The sequence below is a fragment of the Dendrobium catenatum genome, unplaced genomic scaffold (genome assembly GCF_001605985.2).
Source record: "Dendrobium catenatum unplaced genomic scaffold, ASM160598v2 original_scaffold_130404, whole genome shotgun sequence".
NCBI classification, from domain to species: Eukaryota; Viridiplantae; Streptophyta; class Magnoliopsida; order Asparagales; family Orchidaceae; genus Dendrobium; species Dendrobium catenatum.
The window spans coordinates 2,563-14,508 of NW_021448839.1; the positions used below are offsets into that span (position 1 = coordinate 2,563).

The 11,946-nt window shown below is 38.8% G+C and overlaps 1 protein-coding gene across 2 annotated transcripts; it reads left to right on the top strand.

Moving 5' to 3' along the window:
* Positions 1 to 2,121: 2,121 nt before the first annotated feature.
* Positions 2,122 to 4,115, top strand: LOC110099091 (phosphatidylinositol/phosphatidylcholine transfer protein SFH8-like). 2 transcript variants are annotated; one of them, XM_020826128.2, is made up of 2 exons: positions 2,122 to 2,276; positions 2,676 to 4,115. In XM_020826128.2, the coding sequence occupies exons 1-2, from the start codon at positions 2,174 to 2,176 to the stop codon at positions 3,104 to 3,106; spliced, it is 534 nt and encodes a 177-aa protein (XP_020681787.1). In that variant the 5' UTR covers positions 2,122 to 2,173; the 3' UTR covers positions 3,107 to 4,115. The 2 variants fall into 2 exon arrangements, with proteins under 2 accessions (XP_020681787.1, XP_020681786.1); XM_020826127.2 differs by having other exon boundaries at positions 2,130 to 2,276; positions 2,673 to 4,115.
* The last annotated feature ends 7,831 nt before the right edge of the window (positions 4,116 to 11,946 follow it).

An 11,946-nucleotide genomic window follows, 5' to 3' on the forward strand; every position in this document is an offset into this window, starting at 1 on the left:
GCTTAAATTTTATTGATTTGAACATAGTTTAAAGTACATATTTTTAGTACATTTGCACGCCTTTCAACATATTAGCATAATATACATGCACCCTTTTCAAGAATGGCGTATCACATGCTTGTACATTTTCGAGAAGAATATAATTTAGATTCATTCTTTATTTTAAACCACGCAGCATTCACAGACTTCAAATCTAAAATTTTTATGTATTTAGTAGGAGCATATGAGGTCTTTTGACATTTCTTTTAAATAGCATGTATGTTTTTTATGTATTTCTGCATTTCTTTCATTGCATTTGTATATTGTACTCATACTTTTAAATGTGCTTGAGCACTTTCTAGTGTGCCTATATTGCATTTGCATAGTACAGACAATTTTCAATGTACTTGCATACTTTTGGGCACTTATACAATGCACTTGCACACTTTTCAGTGCATTTGCACATCATTTTTGCATGATTTTAAATGTGCTTAATTTGCTTATCATTGCATCTATACATCACACTTATATGCTTTTTAGTGCATTTGCATTGCATTTTCACACAATTTTCAATTTATTTTACTTGTGTTTGTATTATTTTAGAATGATGGTGCATATCTCGTAGTAACTACATGCTTCTGTGGAATTAGCATGCTTCTTAAGGCAATTGTATGCTTTTTAAATTCATAATATGTTTCTCAAGGGGATTGCATTCTTCTTGAGACATTACGCTTAAATTTGATTCATTTTGATATGCACAAAGCTTTAAAATGTATGAATTTTTGGCTGTTTGTGTGGATTCTAATCTTCAAAATGCATTCAAAGTTTCATTTTGAAGCTTTTAAACTGGCCTTCTACCTCTGTACGCTTGCATGTATGTGTTATAGATCCGGTTGCATTGAAGGTGAGTAAGAATCTTGTAAGCATTTCATGTATTTGCATTTTAATGTTATGGACTCAAGTCTTCTTCTATAAATAGAATATCCTATTCCCTAGTTCATTCCACCATTAGAGTTGTTTGGTTTCTTGTGCGTGCAGTTTGAACATTCTAAAAGTGATAGGGAAGTTTTTTATAGTGCTCGTAAATAAGCTATAGCATTCATTACAAGTCCCCTTGCGTGCGAGATAATGACGAAAAGTTTTATGGCGAAAATGAGAAAACTCTACTCTCTCTCTCTCTCTCTCTCTCTCTCTGTGAGTCTCCTAACACCTTCTCGATCTTCCAAACCCATTCACTCTACTATTTATAGAGATAGAAACGTATAGAGAGAGAGAGCGTAAAAGAGGGAGAAGACAGAAGGTGGCTAGCAGTTGGCAGTTCACTTACAAGGAGCTTGGAGTTTGCCGGTGGAGCGATTCGGCAATGGGTTGGGAAATGAGAGGAAGATGGGCTAAGGTTGCATGGGGTCGATCAGTTGAGAGTATTCGAGGAAGAGGGAGGCAGAAGGGAGTTGTATTCAGTGGTGTGACGATAGCATGGACGTGAGGAGGAGGCTACTGCTGGTGGAGTAGTCAGCGATGACTTGGAGGTGAAGAGGGTTTGCAAATAATAGAGTATCGTCGAACTTGGGAGGTGGAGGAGAGCGGTTGAGCCGTCTGGGGCTATATAGTTCTTTGATGACAAGAAGAGGGTGAGAGATGGGTTAGGTAAGATGAGGGTTTCGAGTGAACAAGATGGAATTATTGACGTGGCTGATACAATAAACAGGTAGCAACAACATGGTGGAAGAAGATTAACAGCATAACAAACTGGAACAATAGCACAGTGACGAAACTTAGTGGAAAATGCAAAAACCACGAGGAATAATTAGTAATTCATATCATGGGAATGACTCTAAACTCCATTAGAATTTCAAGGTTGAAGTTGAAATCACTCAATAATGAGTTGGGCCTAAATACCAGTCGAAACACTTGGGAACACATCCAGTTTGTTTGGGAGCCAACATCCCATGCATGTTCTTACATTTGAAATGTACTTGAAAACAAAAATTAGAATTAATATGCATGAATTGCATTCCCAATGAACATAGAATCTCATATTTGCATCATATGATCTTCTATCTGAATTTGTTTTCTGATTCATTGCTTAGAAAGACGAACACTGTTGGTTTGACTTGTTCTTTTATATTGGTATGCCTACAGTTTCTGAAGGCCCTTGTTTGCGTTTATACAGGCTAAAATTGCCGGCAAAGCAATGCCTTCTATCGTCTCTTTAGACTTTGATGACTATGTACCAATGGTTGACAAGGCTGTAGATGCCGAATGGAAGAATAGAATATCTGAAGCTTCCTCAACAGGTTTGGAAGTTTCAATTGATCTGCATAAATGAATCTTTATTCAACCCAGATGCTGCATTCTGTCTTCCTAAAAATTGTACATGAAAATAAATGGAAGAACATCCTTTTTTCCTCTTCATGCACTAAAATGTTTTAATCTTTCTCCCAGAAGTTGCACGCATGAAACATTCATGGAATTGAAAATTGTTGTTCATGCTTTTCTTCACGAAAATCAAACTACTTCCCAGGCTCTATCATTATCACTGCTGTTGTCCCTTATATCTTATATCTTCAAGTGTTTTTTCTTATATAGTTTGAGCTTTAGTTTTTTGGATTTTAAATAGTTGTCATATTCTCATTGCATATGTTATGTTGTATATGGATGATTTTTGGCTTAACATGTCATTACTACAACAGCAGACTGCCTTCCTCCCTCGGATGATACCCCAAAGCTTCGTGGTGTTAGAGCTCAAATCGCCATGATGGTGGTTTTCATCTTGATGGTCTTTAACTTTGTTCTTTCAGTCACCAGAAATTTGACTAAGAAACTTCCAGATAGTACTTTAAAAGCAGGCCACCTCAGTCGCTTTTCTGCATTAGATCCTGCACAAAAAGGGGAACATCACCGTTCACGAACTTCTGTGGTCACAGAAGTAGAGATGTTTTCTTCTGTTTTGGGAAGGCTTGGGGAACTCGAAGAAAATATCAATATACTTCAGGCCAAACCATCTGAGATGCCTCATGAGAAAGAAGAATTGCTCACTGCTGCTATCTGCCGTGTGGATGCATTAGAAGCTGAGCTTATTGCCACCAAAAAGGTATATCTTATACTTTTCTCTTCTATGGTTTAAGCAATTCTTTTTAAATTTTCCATGGAGGGAAAAAAAACCTTCACACTTGCTGGGCGCTTATCCTTGTTTGCTAAGAAAGTTATTTACTGGTAAAGTGATAACCAATATGTGCCCCAATAAGGATAACAACATTGTTAGACTAGATAGAATGTATGAGATTAGGCTAGGCAAAGAACCATTACTTAAGGAAATTGAGAGAATTATATCAAAAAAAGTTATCTCCTAGCTTGTCTTCTAAATAATGAATTTAGACAACACTTTAGCTTGATTTCATTGTTGTTTATTTAGCATGTGTATCCTAAATAACACCATTATGCCTTCAATTGTTCTCAATGAAGTCATACCTATAACATAATAGAGTTACTAGCACACTTCATCTTAATCTGACAAATCCAACGCAAAATTATAGATCAAATTTTTTTCATTGTTTTCCTAGACTTTTGTGTACACGGCTAACACTAACAACTAAAGCATATACAATCTCTACAAATGATAACTGCAATATAAAATGTAAAAATACAAATCAAATAAACTACACGAGCTTGAGGTTACAGTAAAGAAACGTCAATGAGAATTTAGCTTGATAAACAATTTAAAAATCTTCTTAAATGATCAACCATTGAAAACATTATCTCCTCATTCCAAATGTTAAATGGTTGCTTATTTGCATTTATAGATAGGCTCTTGGGACTTAGTAAAGGTATACAAAACCTTTACTTTGATGACTAAATTACTACCGAAAGCAAACGAGTTATAGAGTTGTTACATAGCTATTGGAATTGCTCACGGGTTGCTAAGTCCATGAGATCCTATCGTATAGCTCACGGGGACCCATCTATCCTTCTTCGTAGCCGGCCACTAATATGAAACCGCTACCAAGACAATTTGTAAGGCACTTTAAATATAGTTAATAGCTTTAACATTCAAAATCATGAAAAATTATCATTAGAAACTTCAATATTTTTAATAAGCTACAATAAAATTTCTAATGAAAAAAAAAAAAAAAAAACTTTACGTTTACTAAAAAATTCTTAAAGAAAAAAAGCTCCAAAAATCAATCTTTTATTGATGAGTCAAAAAATATAAATACAATTTCAAAAACTATGAAACCTGAGTGTTGACCTATAACCTTGAAAAAAAAAATCAAATCGCGTACCTGTCCGACGCTGAACGTCGCACGTCGTAGCCATCCTTCGCATGTCGCGAACACATCCACGACGCTCCCCCACGCCGCCCGCACGACGCGTTCACGTCGTTAAATAGCCGAAGAAAATTTCGGCCTCTCTCGCGCTCGCTCTGCTCTCTCCCATTCTTTCCCTCTATGGTCGCTGTTCATTTTCGCTCCTTCGACGACTCTGCCTTCCCTGCGGATCGGAAGCTACGACACTCTGTTCGGAAGCTACAACTCTGCCTTCCCTGCGCCTTCTTCGGCTCCGTCGCTGCTGTCCAATCTCGTTCTTCTGACATTCCCTTCTCGGTCGGATCGGAAGCAAGACAGGAGTTCGCTTGTTGTAAGGGTAACTATCTCCCTTCCGCGCGGCCAAATCCCTAAGTCGGGCGAACCAGAGTAGGAGGAAGGGTATTTTTTTATATATTATTATTATTATTATTATTATTATTATTTAATAGTAATTAGTTATTATTAATTATAATTATTATAATTATTATACTTAAATATTTTTTTAAATTATTAGTATCTAATTAGTTTTAATTAAAATAAAATTAATAATCAAATTTTTTAATTATTCAACGATTAATAATTAAGTATAGTATTTTATATATAATTATAGATTAATTACTATAATTATAATTACATTATAATAAATTCAAATATATATCTTTACAATAATTGTCGCTCGTCAATTACTTGGTGGCGGCGTTCTTTTTGGCAGTATACAGACCGTCCCAACAGCTTTTCTCTAGCGTGGTGGAAGGGAACCCGGTGCGACATTTACGACAAGGTAGGTGAGCGACCCCTCGGCCCCAAAATCCTATCCTCGGTGTGTGCGACGAGCCGGTCAACCACCGCCTATACAAGCTTTTCTTTAGCGTGGTAGGAGGGAATCCGATGCGACACATGCGACGAAGCAGGTAAGCCTGGTGCACTCTTTTCTTAGCGTGGCCGGGACAACTTTTAAGTACCCATTTGCGGCTCTGTACCTGCGGGGAAACAACAGCTTTTCTTGCAACTGGTATTGAAGACCCATACACGCATTTCTTTAGTGTGATGGGGACAAAGATTTTACGGCCATGGTGCCCTCGTACGAGGGCATTTATCGTACATGCTTTTCTCTAATGTGGCGGGAGGCCCAAGTTTTCATAGTTTTCCTCTAAACAGGAAGACGCCAGGAGGTTGCCGAAATTTTGGGTGATCATACGATCATACTCGGACCTTGTTTTGACTCAAATGAACAGTGTACTTGTGAGCTTGGACTTGAACTAAATGACTTAAATGAACTCAAACTTAAGTTTGAAAGGAATCTTGAACTAAAATTCGAGCAAAATAATATAAGGCTCGAACTTGATTAAACTCAAAGGACCGCAGGGGACATAGAACTGCACTTGAACATGTACTCTAAACTGAAAACTGGAACAAGATGTGAAAAAACAACAACTTAGATGTGACGTAGCACATACGCACTGGACTTGCAAGAGACTCAAGGAGCTTGAGATTGAATGGGATGTAAAAAGCTGAACCCATAACAACATACAAGACTCAAGCATGAATTGAACTTGAATTCGGGTCTGATGGAATACATAGGACTGGGCTTTGGATGAATGAACAAATCAAAGTTCAAATGCACGGTCGCCCAAGATAACAACAAGTTGCAAGTGGGAGATGAAACCCCGATGCATTTGAAAGATGATTGCAACATATTTGAAGCACATACAAGTCCCTATGAGGTCAAATGCGCCATACCTGCAAGAATAATAAATGGTTATAAAATGCATACGTGTGTCCTATATGCACTATTGAAACCTACTACAATCCCTACAAACGCCTGTAGATTGAGATGGAAATACTAGCACTTGATAGTGAAAAATCTGTCCTTGTCAATAAGCACATCAAATCACCTAAGATTGGCAAAAGGTGGATATGATGCAGAAACAATGGCCTTTCTACGAACACTTTCAAGAGGTCATAGTGAATACAACGGGTTCCTATAAATACACACAATCCACTTGTAGATAACAATAATGGGTATATCGTAAGTGCATGAACCCTTGTGGACACAAGTGCAGATGTCGCCCACAACAGCGGTGATTGAGACGCTGTAAAATATGTCGGGTATGAAGACAATTCGACGTACAAAAAAGGACACCTCCTAGCAGAATGGAAGAGATGTTTGAGCAAATTCGAACTAAACTTCCTGGTGTTCCAAAATTTCTTCATGATCCTGTACTTGAGAACAAAACATTGCTTGCATCCATAAACGCCGAAAATGACAAATCTTTGAAGGAGTTCCTTTCAAGTCATCAATCACGAATTTCAAGAATCACACTCCTGATGAATGAGTAAAGGGAGTCTGTATCAGAACAATGAAGTATCTCATTGCAATCAGGTGACAACGCTACGATTCACCTATATCCAAAAGCAGGGGATTAGTTAGTGCACTACAATCTACCTGCATAAATCATGTAAGTAGTGCATGACAGTATACATATACAAAGCAGCAAACAATTTAATTTAGAAGCTGTTACGCCACGTCATCGAATTCGCAACATTCATGCAAGCAGACATAAGGCGTTTATAAATATTCCAAGAATGCCTCTGCATATGCATCGTAGTTTGTATACACATAGGTATAGAAAAGGGGTAAATGTGTAATACAACCTATATGGGCCCCGACGAGCGTGTTATTGATGCACACGTGACGTCTAGGGATGTTGCACGGGTTATTAATTTGAACTTGATCCTCCTAAGCAGATAAAAAGGAGTCGACAGGGTATAATTATAAAATGCCCTCAAACACCCACATGGGCTCTGACGAGCATGTTATTGGAACACATGTGACGCTCAGGGATGCTACGCGGGTCAAATGTTGAGTCCAAGTTCGAGCCCGGTCCTATACGGGTAAATAGGAGTCGACAAAGCTCGAACCATGAAATAAATATACGGTCGCGGGGTCGACCGGGATATTTATTTTATACATTCATATTAGGCCTTCAATAAAGAAAACTCACCAGTGTTAACCTCCACAGATTACCCAAAAGAAATCAAAGACAAAAAAATCCACGTAATCCTGAAATCTTGCCGAAAAGGAGGAAGAAATCCCGCTTACCTGCAGAACGGCGCCGCTCCAGTCGATTCTCCGCGAAATCGTGCTCAAAATCTGCGATCTCACCTCGATCGTCACCTCGTTCGCGTCGTTAAATACCCAACCGAGCGAAGCTTTCGGCTGCTCTTCCTTCCCGCACTCAAATCCCACTCTTTGCTTCCCGACTGCTCCTCTCAGCCGGCCAAACCCCACCAAGCCGACGCCTTCTCCTTCCTCCTCTGACGCGACCCATCCCGACCTCCTTGCTTCTCCAGCTTCCTCTGGCCGAGAGAAGAGAGAGAGAGAGAGAGAGAGAGAGAGAGAGAGAGAGCACCTACCCGACCTTCTCCCTAGTTCCGACCGAGCTCCGATCCCCTTACCTGTGCCGCCAAACCTCCGAACTCTAGACCCGTGCCCTCTTTGTGTCCGATCGGAAGCAACGACTGGAGCTCGCTTGGCCGTGAAGATAATTTTCTCCCTTATGGGAGCTTCTTCGGCCAAATCCCGTAAGACTACTGAACTATAGAGAAAAAAAAATAGGGGATTTAACTTAGAGTAAATCATGTATAAATCCTATTATAATTTCATATGCAAATCATGTTACCTAACATTAATTATGATTATTTATAATTTTTTTTATTTAATTATAAGTAATTATAATTAATTATTAAGTGATTATAATTAATTAATATTAAATATAATTAATCATGTAATTATGATTAATTAAGTATTAATCATAATTTATTATAATTAGTTTTTTTAATATTCTTTAATTAGCATCAATGATAATTAGTTATAATTATTTATAATTAACTAAAATTAATTATTTTTAGTTTTGATTAATGATTAAATACAAATATCCCTCCACTCTCTTTCCTCGATGTTTGTGTCGGACCGGCAAACCACCTAAGCACGCCTTTATTGGCCGTGGTAGGAGGGAACCCGGTGCGACACCTACGATGAGGTAGGCGAGTGACCCCTCGATCCACGTGTCAACCACGACAACCCCGCGGAGGTATGAATCTTTCTAAACTCAAAACCTTGCTTCAATGTCCGTGGCAAACCGGAGAACCGCCCCATGCACGCCTTTATTGCGCGTGGTGGATGGAACCCCGTGCGACACGTACGGCGAAGCGAGTTCGCTTATTAAGTACCCCCGGGCGGGGGGAAATCAAAAACTGCTTTTTCAAAAATACTTTTTATAAAACTCCATGCACGCCTTTATTGCACGTGGTGGGAGAAAACAAAAAAATACAATCGCCGCGGTGTCTCACCAACACCAACCGTGCACGTCTTTATTGACGTGGCGAGTAGGCGACCTCTTGGTTTTTTCCCCTTAACGGGGGAGACGCCGGGAGGCTGCCGAAATTTTGTCCAAAAGGACAAGGACTTGAGCTCAAAATGAACTTGGATTCACACTTGAAGTTGAACTGAAGCAGAGGACTCGGACTTGTATTTGGACTCAAGATGAACTATAAAAAATATTTGAAAATGAAATTGAATATGAACTTGAACTTGCAAGATGAACTTTGACATTGAACTCAAAACTTGTGGACATCAAACTTGAACAAGACATGGACCGCAGAGGGATTGATTTGGACAATAATACTTGGACTCAACTTGAACAATGATTTGGAACTAGATACACTTTAACTTAAAATTGAGCTGTAATATGATATGGACAATTTGGACTCAAATGCAAATGAATAAGATCATGCTTGGACAAGAACTTAACTCATTGGACTTGAAATTGTACAACATCAAAAGGAACTCGAACTTGAATCATATGCAAAATGATGAACTGCTAATTTGAGTGCAAGAGTTTCAAATAAGATATCCTTTCAATCAATGAGACAAGGTCTTCAATCAATTTCAAGGCATTATTATGTCAATCAAAATACAAATGCTAATGGCAAATAAAAGACTTGTCTAATATAAAGTGCATCACTTATGAAGCAAGAAAACAGCGGACATGTCGATAGCAAACTACAATAATGATCAATGGTAGAATGAATTCCCTACATCTCATCAAAAGCAACAAACACAATAACATATCCACGAGTACTACAGTGATGTGATCATAGGTAAAGTCTAAAGGTTGAAGAATATAAGAGTTAAATGACAATCATGATTGTTCAAGCGAAGATCGATGGAGGATTTATGACTCACTCATAAGAAACAAATGAGTTCTATAAACAATGAAAGGAAGCATACGATGAACATAGTAGGTCCATGATAGAAGTGGTTGTGAGAAAATTAGCAATGATTGTAGTCATGCTGACAGTCAAAAATAAGCTACAAATACACACATCAATCTCTAGTAGATTATTGAGATCTCCGTGCATTGAGTTCAACGAATCATCAGCAAAATACATAAAGTAAAAAGTATAGTGAATACAAATATCCCAAACACTCGACAATCTACATCAACATACAACAAACACATTGATCTACATGTTAGCAAGAGTTCATTGTGTAACAAATACAGTGTTCACAAGCAAAATGTAGAAGATCTGCAATCCATACAAATCATCTACGAATACGATTGTATGTATAACATCCATCCATGGGTAGATGTATAAAGATTACAGTAAATGCAGTATCCTGTAGTCAACTTCAGTCTAAGGATGAATATCTACCTCCAACAGTAATGGTTGTATTGCAGAGACCAAAATCACAGCATAATACATAAAGACTATAAGTTCCTACGAGCTTCTACAACCCAAGGCAGGAGATTAATTAGTGCACTATGATCCGCCTACAAAAATCAACAAATAGTGCACGACAGTCTATCTGTACAAAGCAGCAAACAACTAATCCAGAAGCTGCTACGCCACGCCACCGGATCTGCAACATTCGTACAAGCAGACAGAAGGCGTCTACAAATACTTTCAAAGTACCCCTGCACGTGTACTATAAAATGTATACACATAGGTACACTAAAAGGGGTAAGAATAATTATAAAACCCGCATGGGCCCCCGCGAGCGTGTTATTGGTACACACGTGACGTCTAAGGATGCTGCGCGGGTTGACAAGTGAATTCAAGTTCGAAACCGATCCTTCTATACGGGTCAACAGAAGTCGACATGGTTCAAATCAACAAACAAATATACGGTTGTAGCGACTGTCATATTTATCTTAATACGTTCATGTTAGGCCTTCAATGCCTACAATCAAGAGAATTCAGTAATCAAAGGCACAAAGCCTACGAGAATCCTGATCCTCTATCGACTAGTAGATAGAGTCGACAATGTTCAATCCAGAAAATGGAAATGCTCCCCAAACACCCCGATGATGGCCGTGTTGATTGAAGATCTCAACTGGAGGGATCCATTTCAAACACTTTCAAATTCCACCCAAATACCCAAAACTCCACAAAATCCAAAAGAATCTCAAAATCCTAAAATTCCAAAAATATTTAAAAATGAAATTATCCATCCCAATACTTAAAGCAAAGCCTATCCACCCTCCGCAACAGTCTGCTGGGGTGGACAAATTCAAATAAACTCTAGCTCACAAAGAGCCAAATGCCTAGTCGAAAATATCACTAGGATCCATTCTCAAACAATCTCTTGCCAGTAAGGACGTGGTACGTGTCCTCTTATCGGCAGTTTCGCCACCAAATGGCATTGCAGGTAAACAGTTATGACCCGTGGCCCTCTGAACCAAGTGGCTTTGTCGCTAAATGGCACCACAGATAGCGGTTATTGCCAGAGCCAATACGCTCCTTAGTGGCGTTAAATCCTTGAGATATGAATCAATAGGATATGATCGATAGGGTACAAAGCCCTTTGTTAGCTAAGGTGGATTCAAATTTGTCCCCTTAGACAAACATTCACCCCCGGTCTACAAGGTCTCCTTGGACGAAGCAACCCATGGCTGCCGACAAGGATCTACTTGTCAGGTTGGGTCGACTACCTCCTCTGACTAAGTAGACCAGGGACCATGATGGCCCGTGACGACGGAACCATGGGATCTTAATCGGGTCTATCATCCATTCCCCCACCTCCGCTTTTAGTGCTAGGTGGTGAAATTTCCTATTTTAAATATCAAGCTTTTCAAATATTTCCCAAACTTCCAAACATTTCAAATACCTAAACCTATGCTGCTACTATATGCCAGATTACACGTATTCTCTACGTATCTGATTGATGACTAGCCTTAATTGAAAGTTCTCTCTCGTTATCGGGAGGGATAATTAACTATAGGAGCTTGCGCCTATAGGAAACCAGAACTTAGATCATAAAGTTCTCGCAAAATGAGGGCGAAATCTTTGGGTAGTGTCTTATCTACAAACCTATCTGCCTTCCAAAATTTACCCCGAAACTTATTCAGTTAAAACTCCCTCGCCGAATAAAAAAAAAAGAAAGCGCGGCGGGGAGGTCGGGGCCGATCTTTCGGAGCCCAACGATTTCTGACGACTCCGCTGGGGATTGGTTTCTCTTTCCATCTTTGGCTAGTCATCTCAGTATTATAGTACCAATTATTTCAACTCATACTCAAGATTTTGAGTCTTTCAAAATGATCATTCAAGGAATTAAATTTTTGAATTTTCTAAAGAATGATCGTTCAAAAAATTT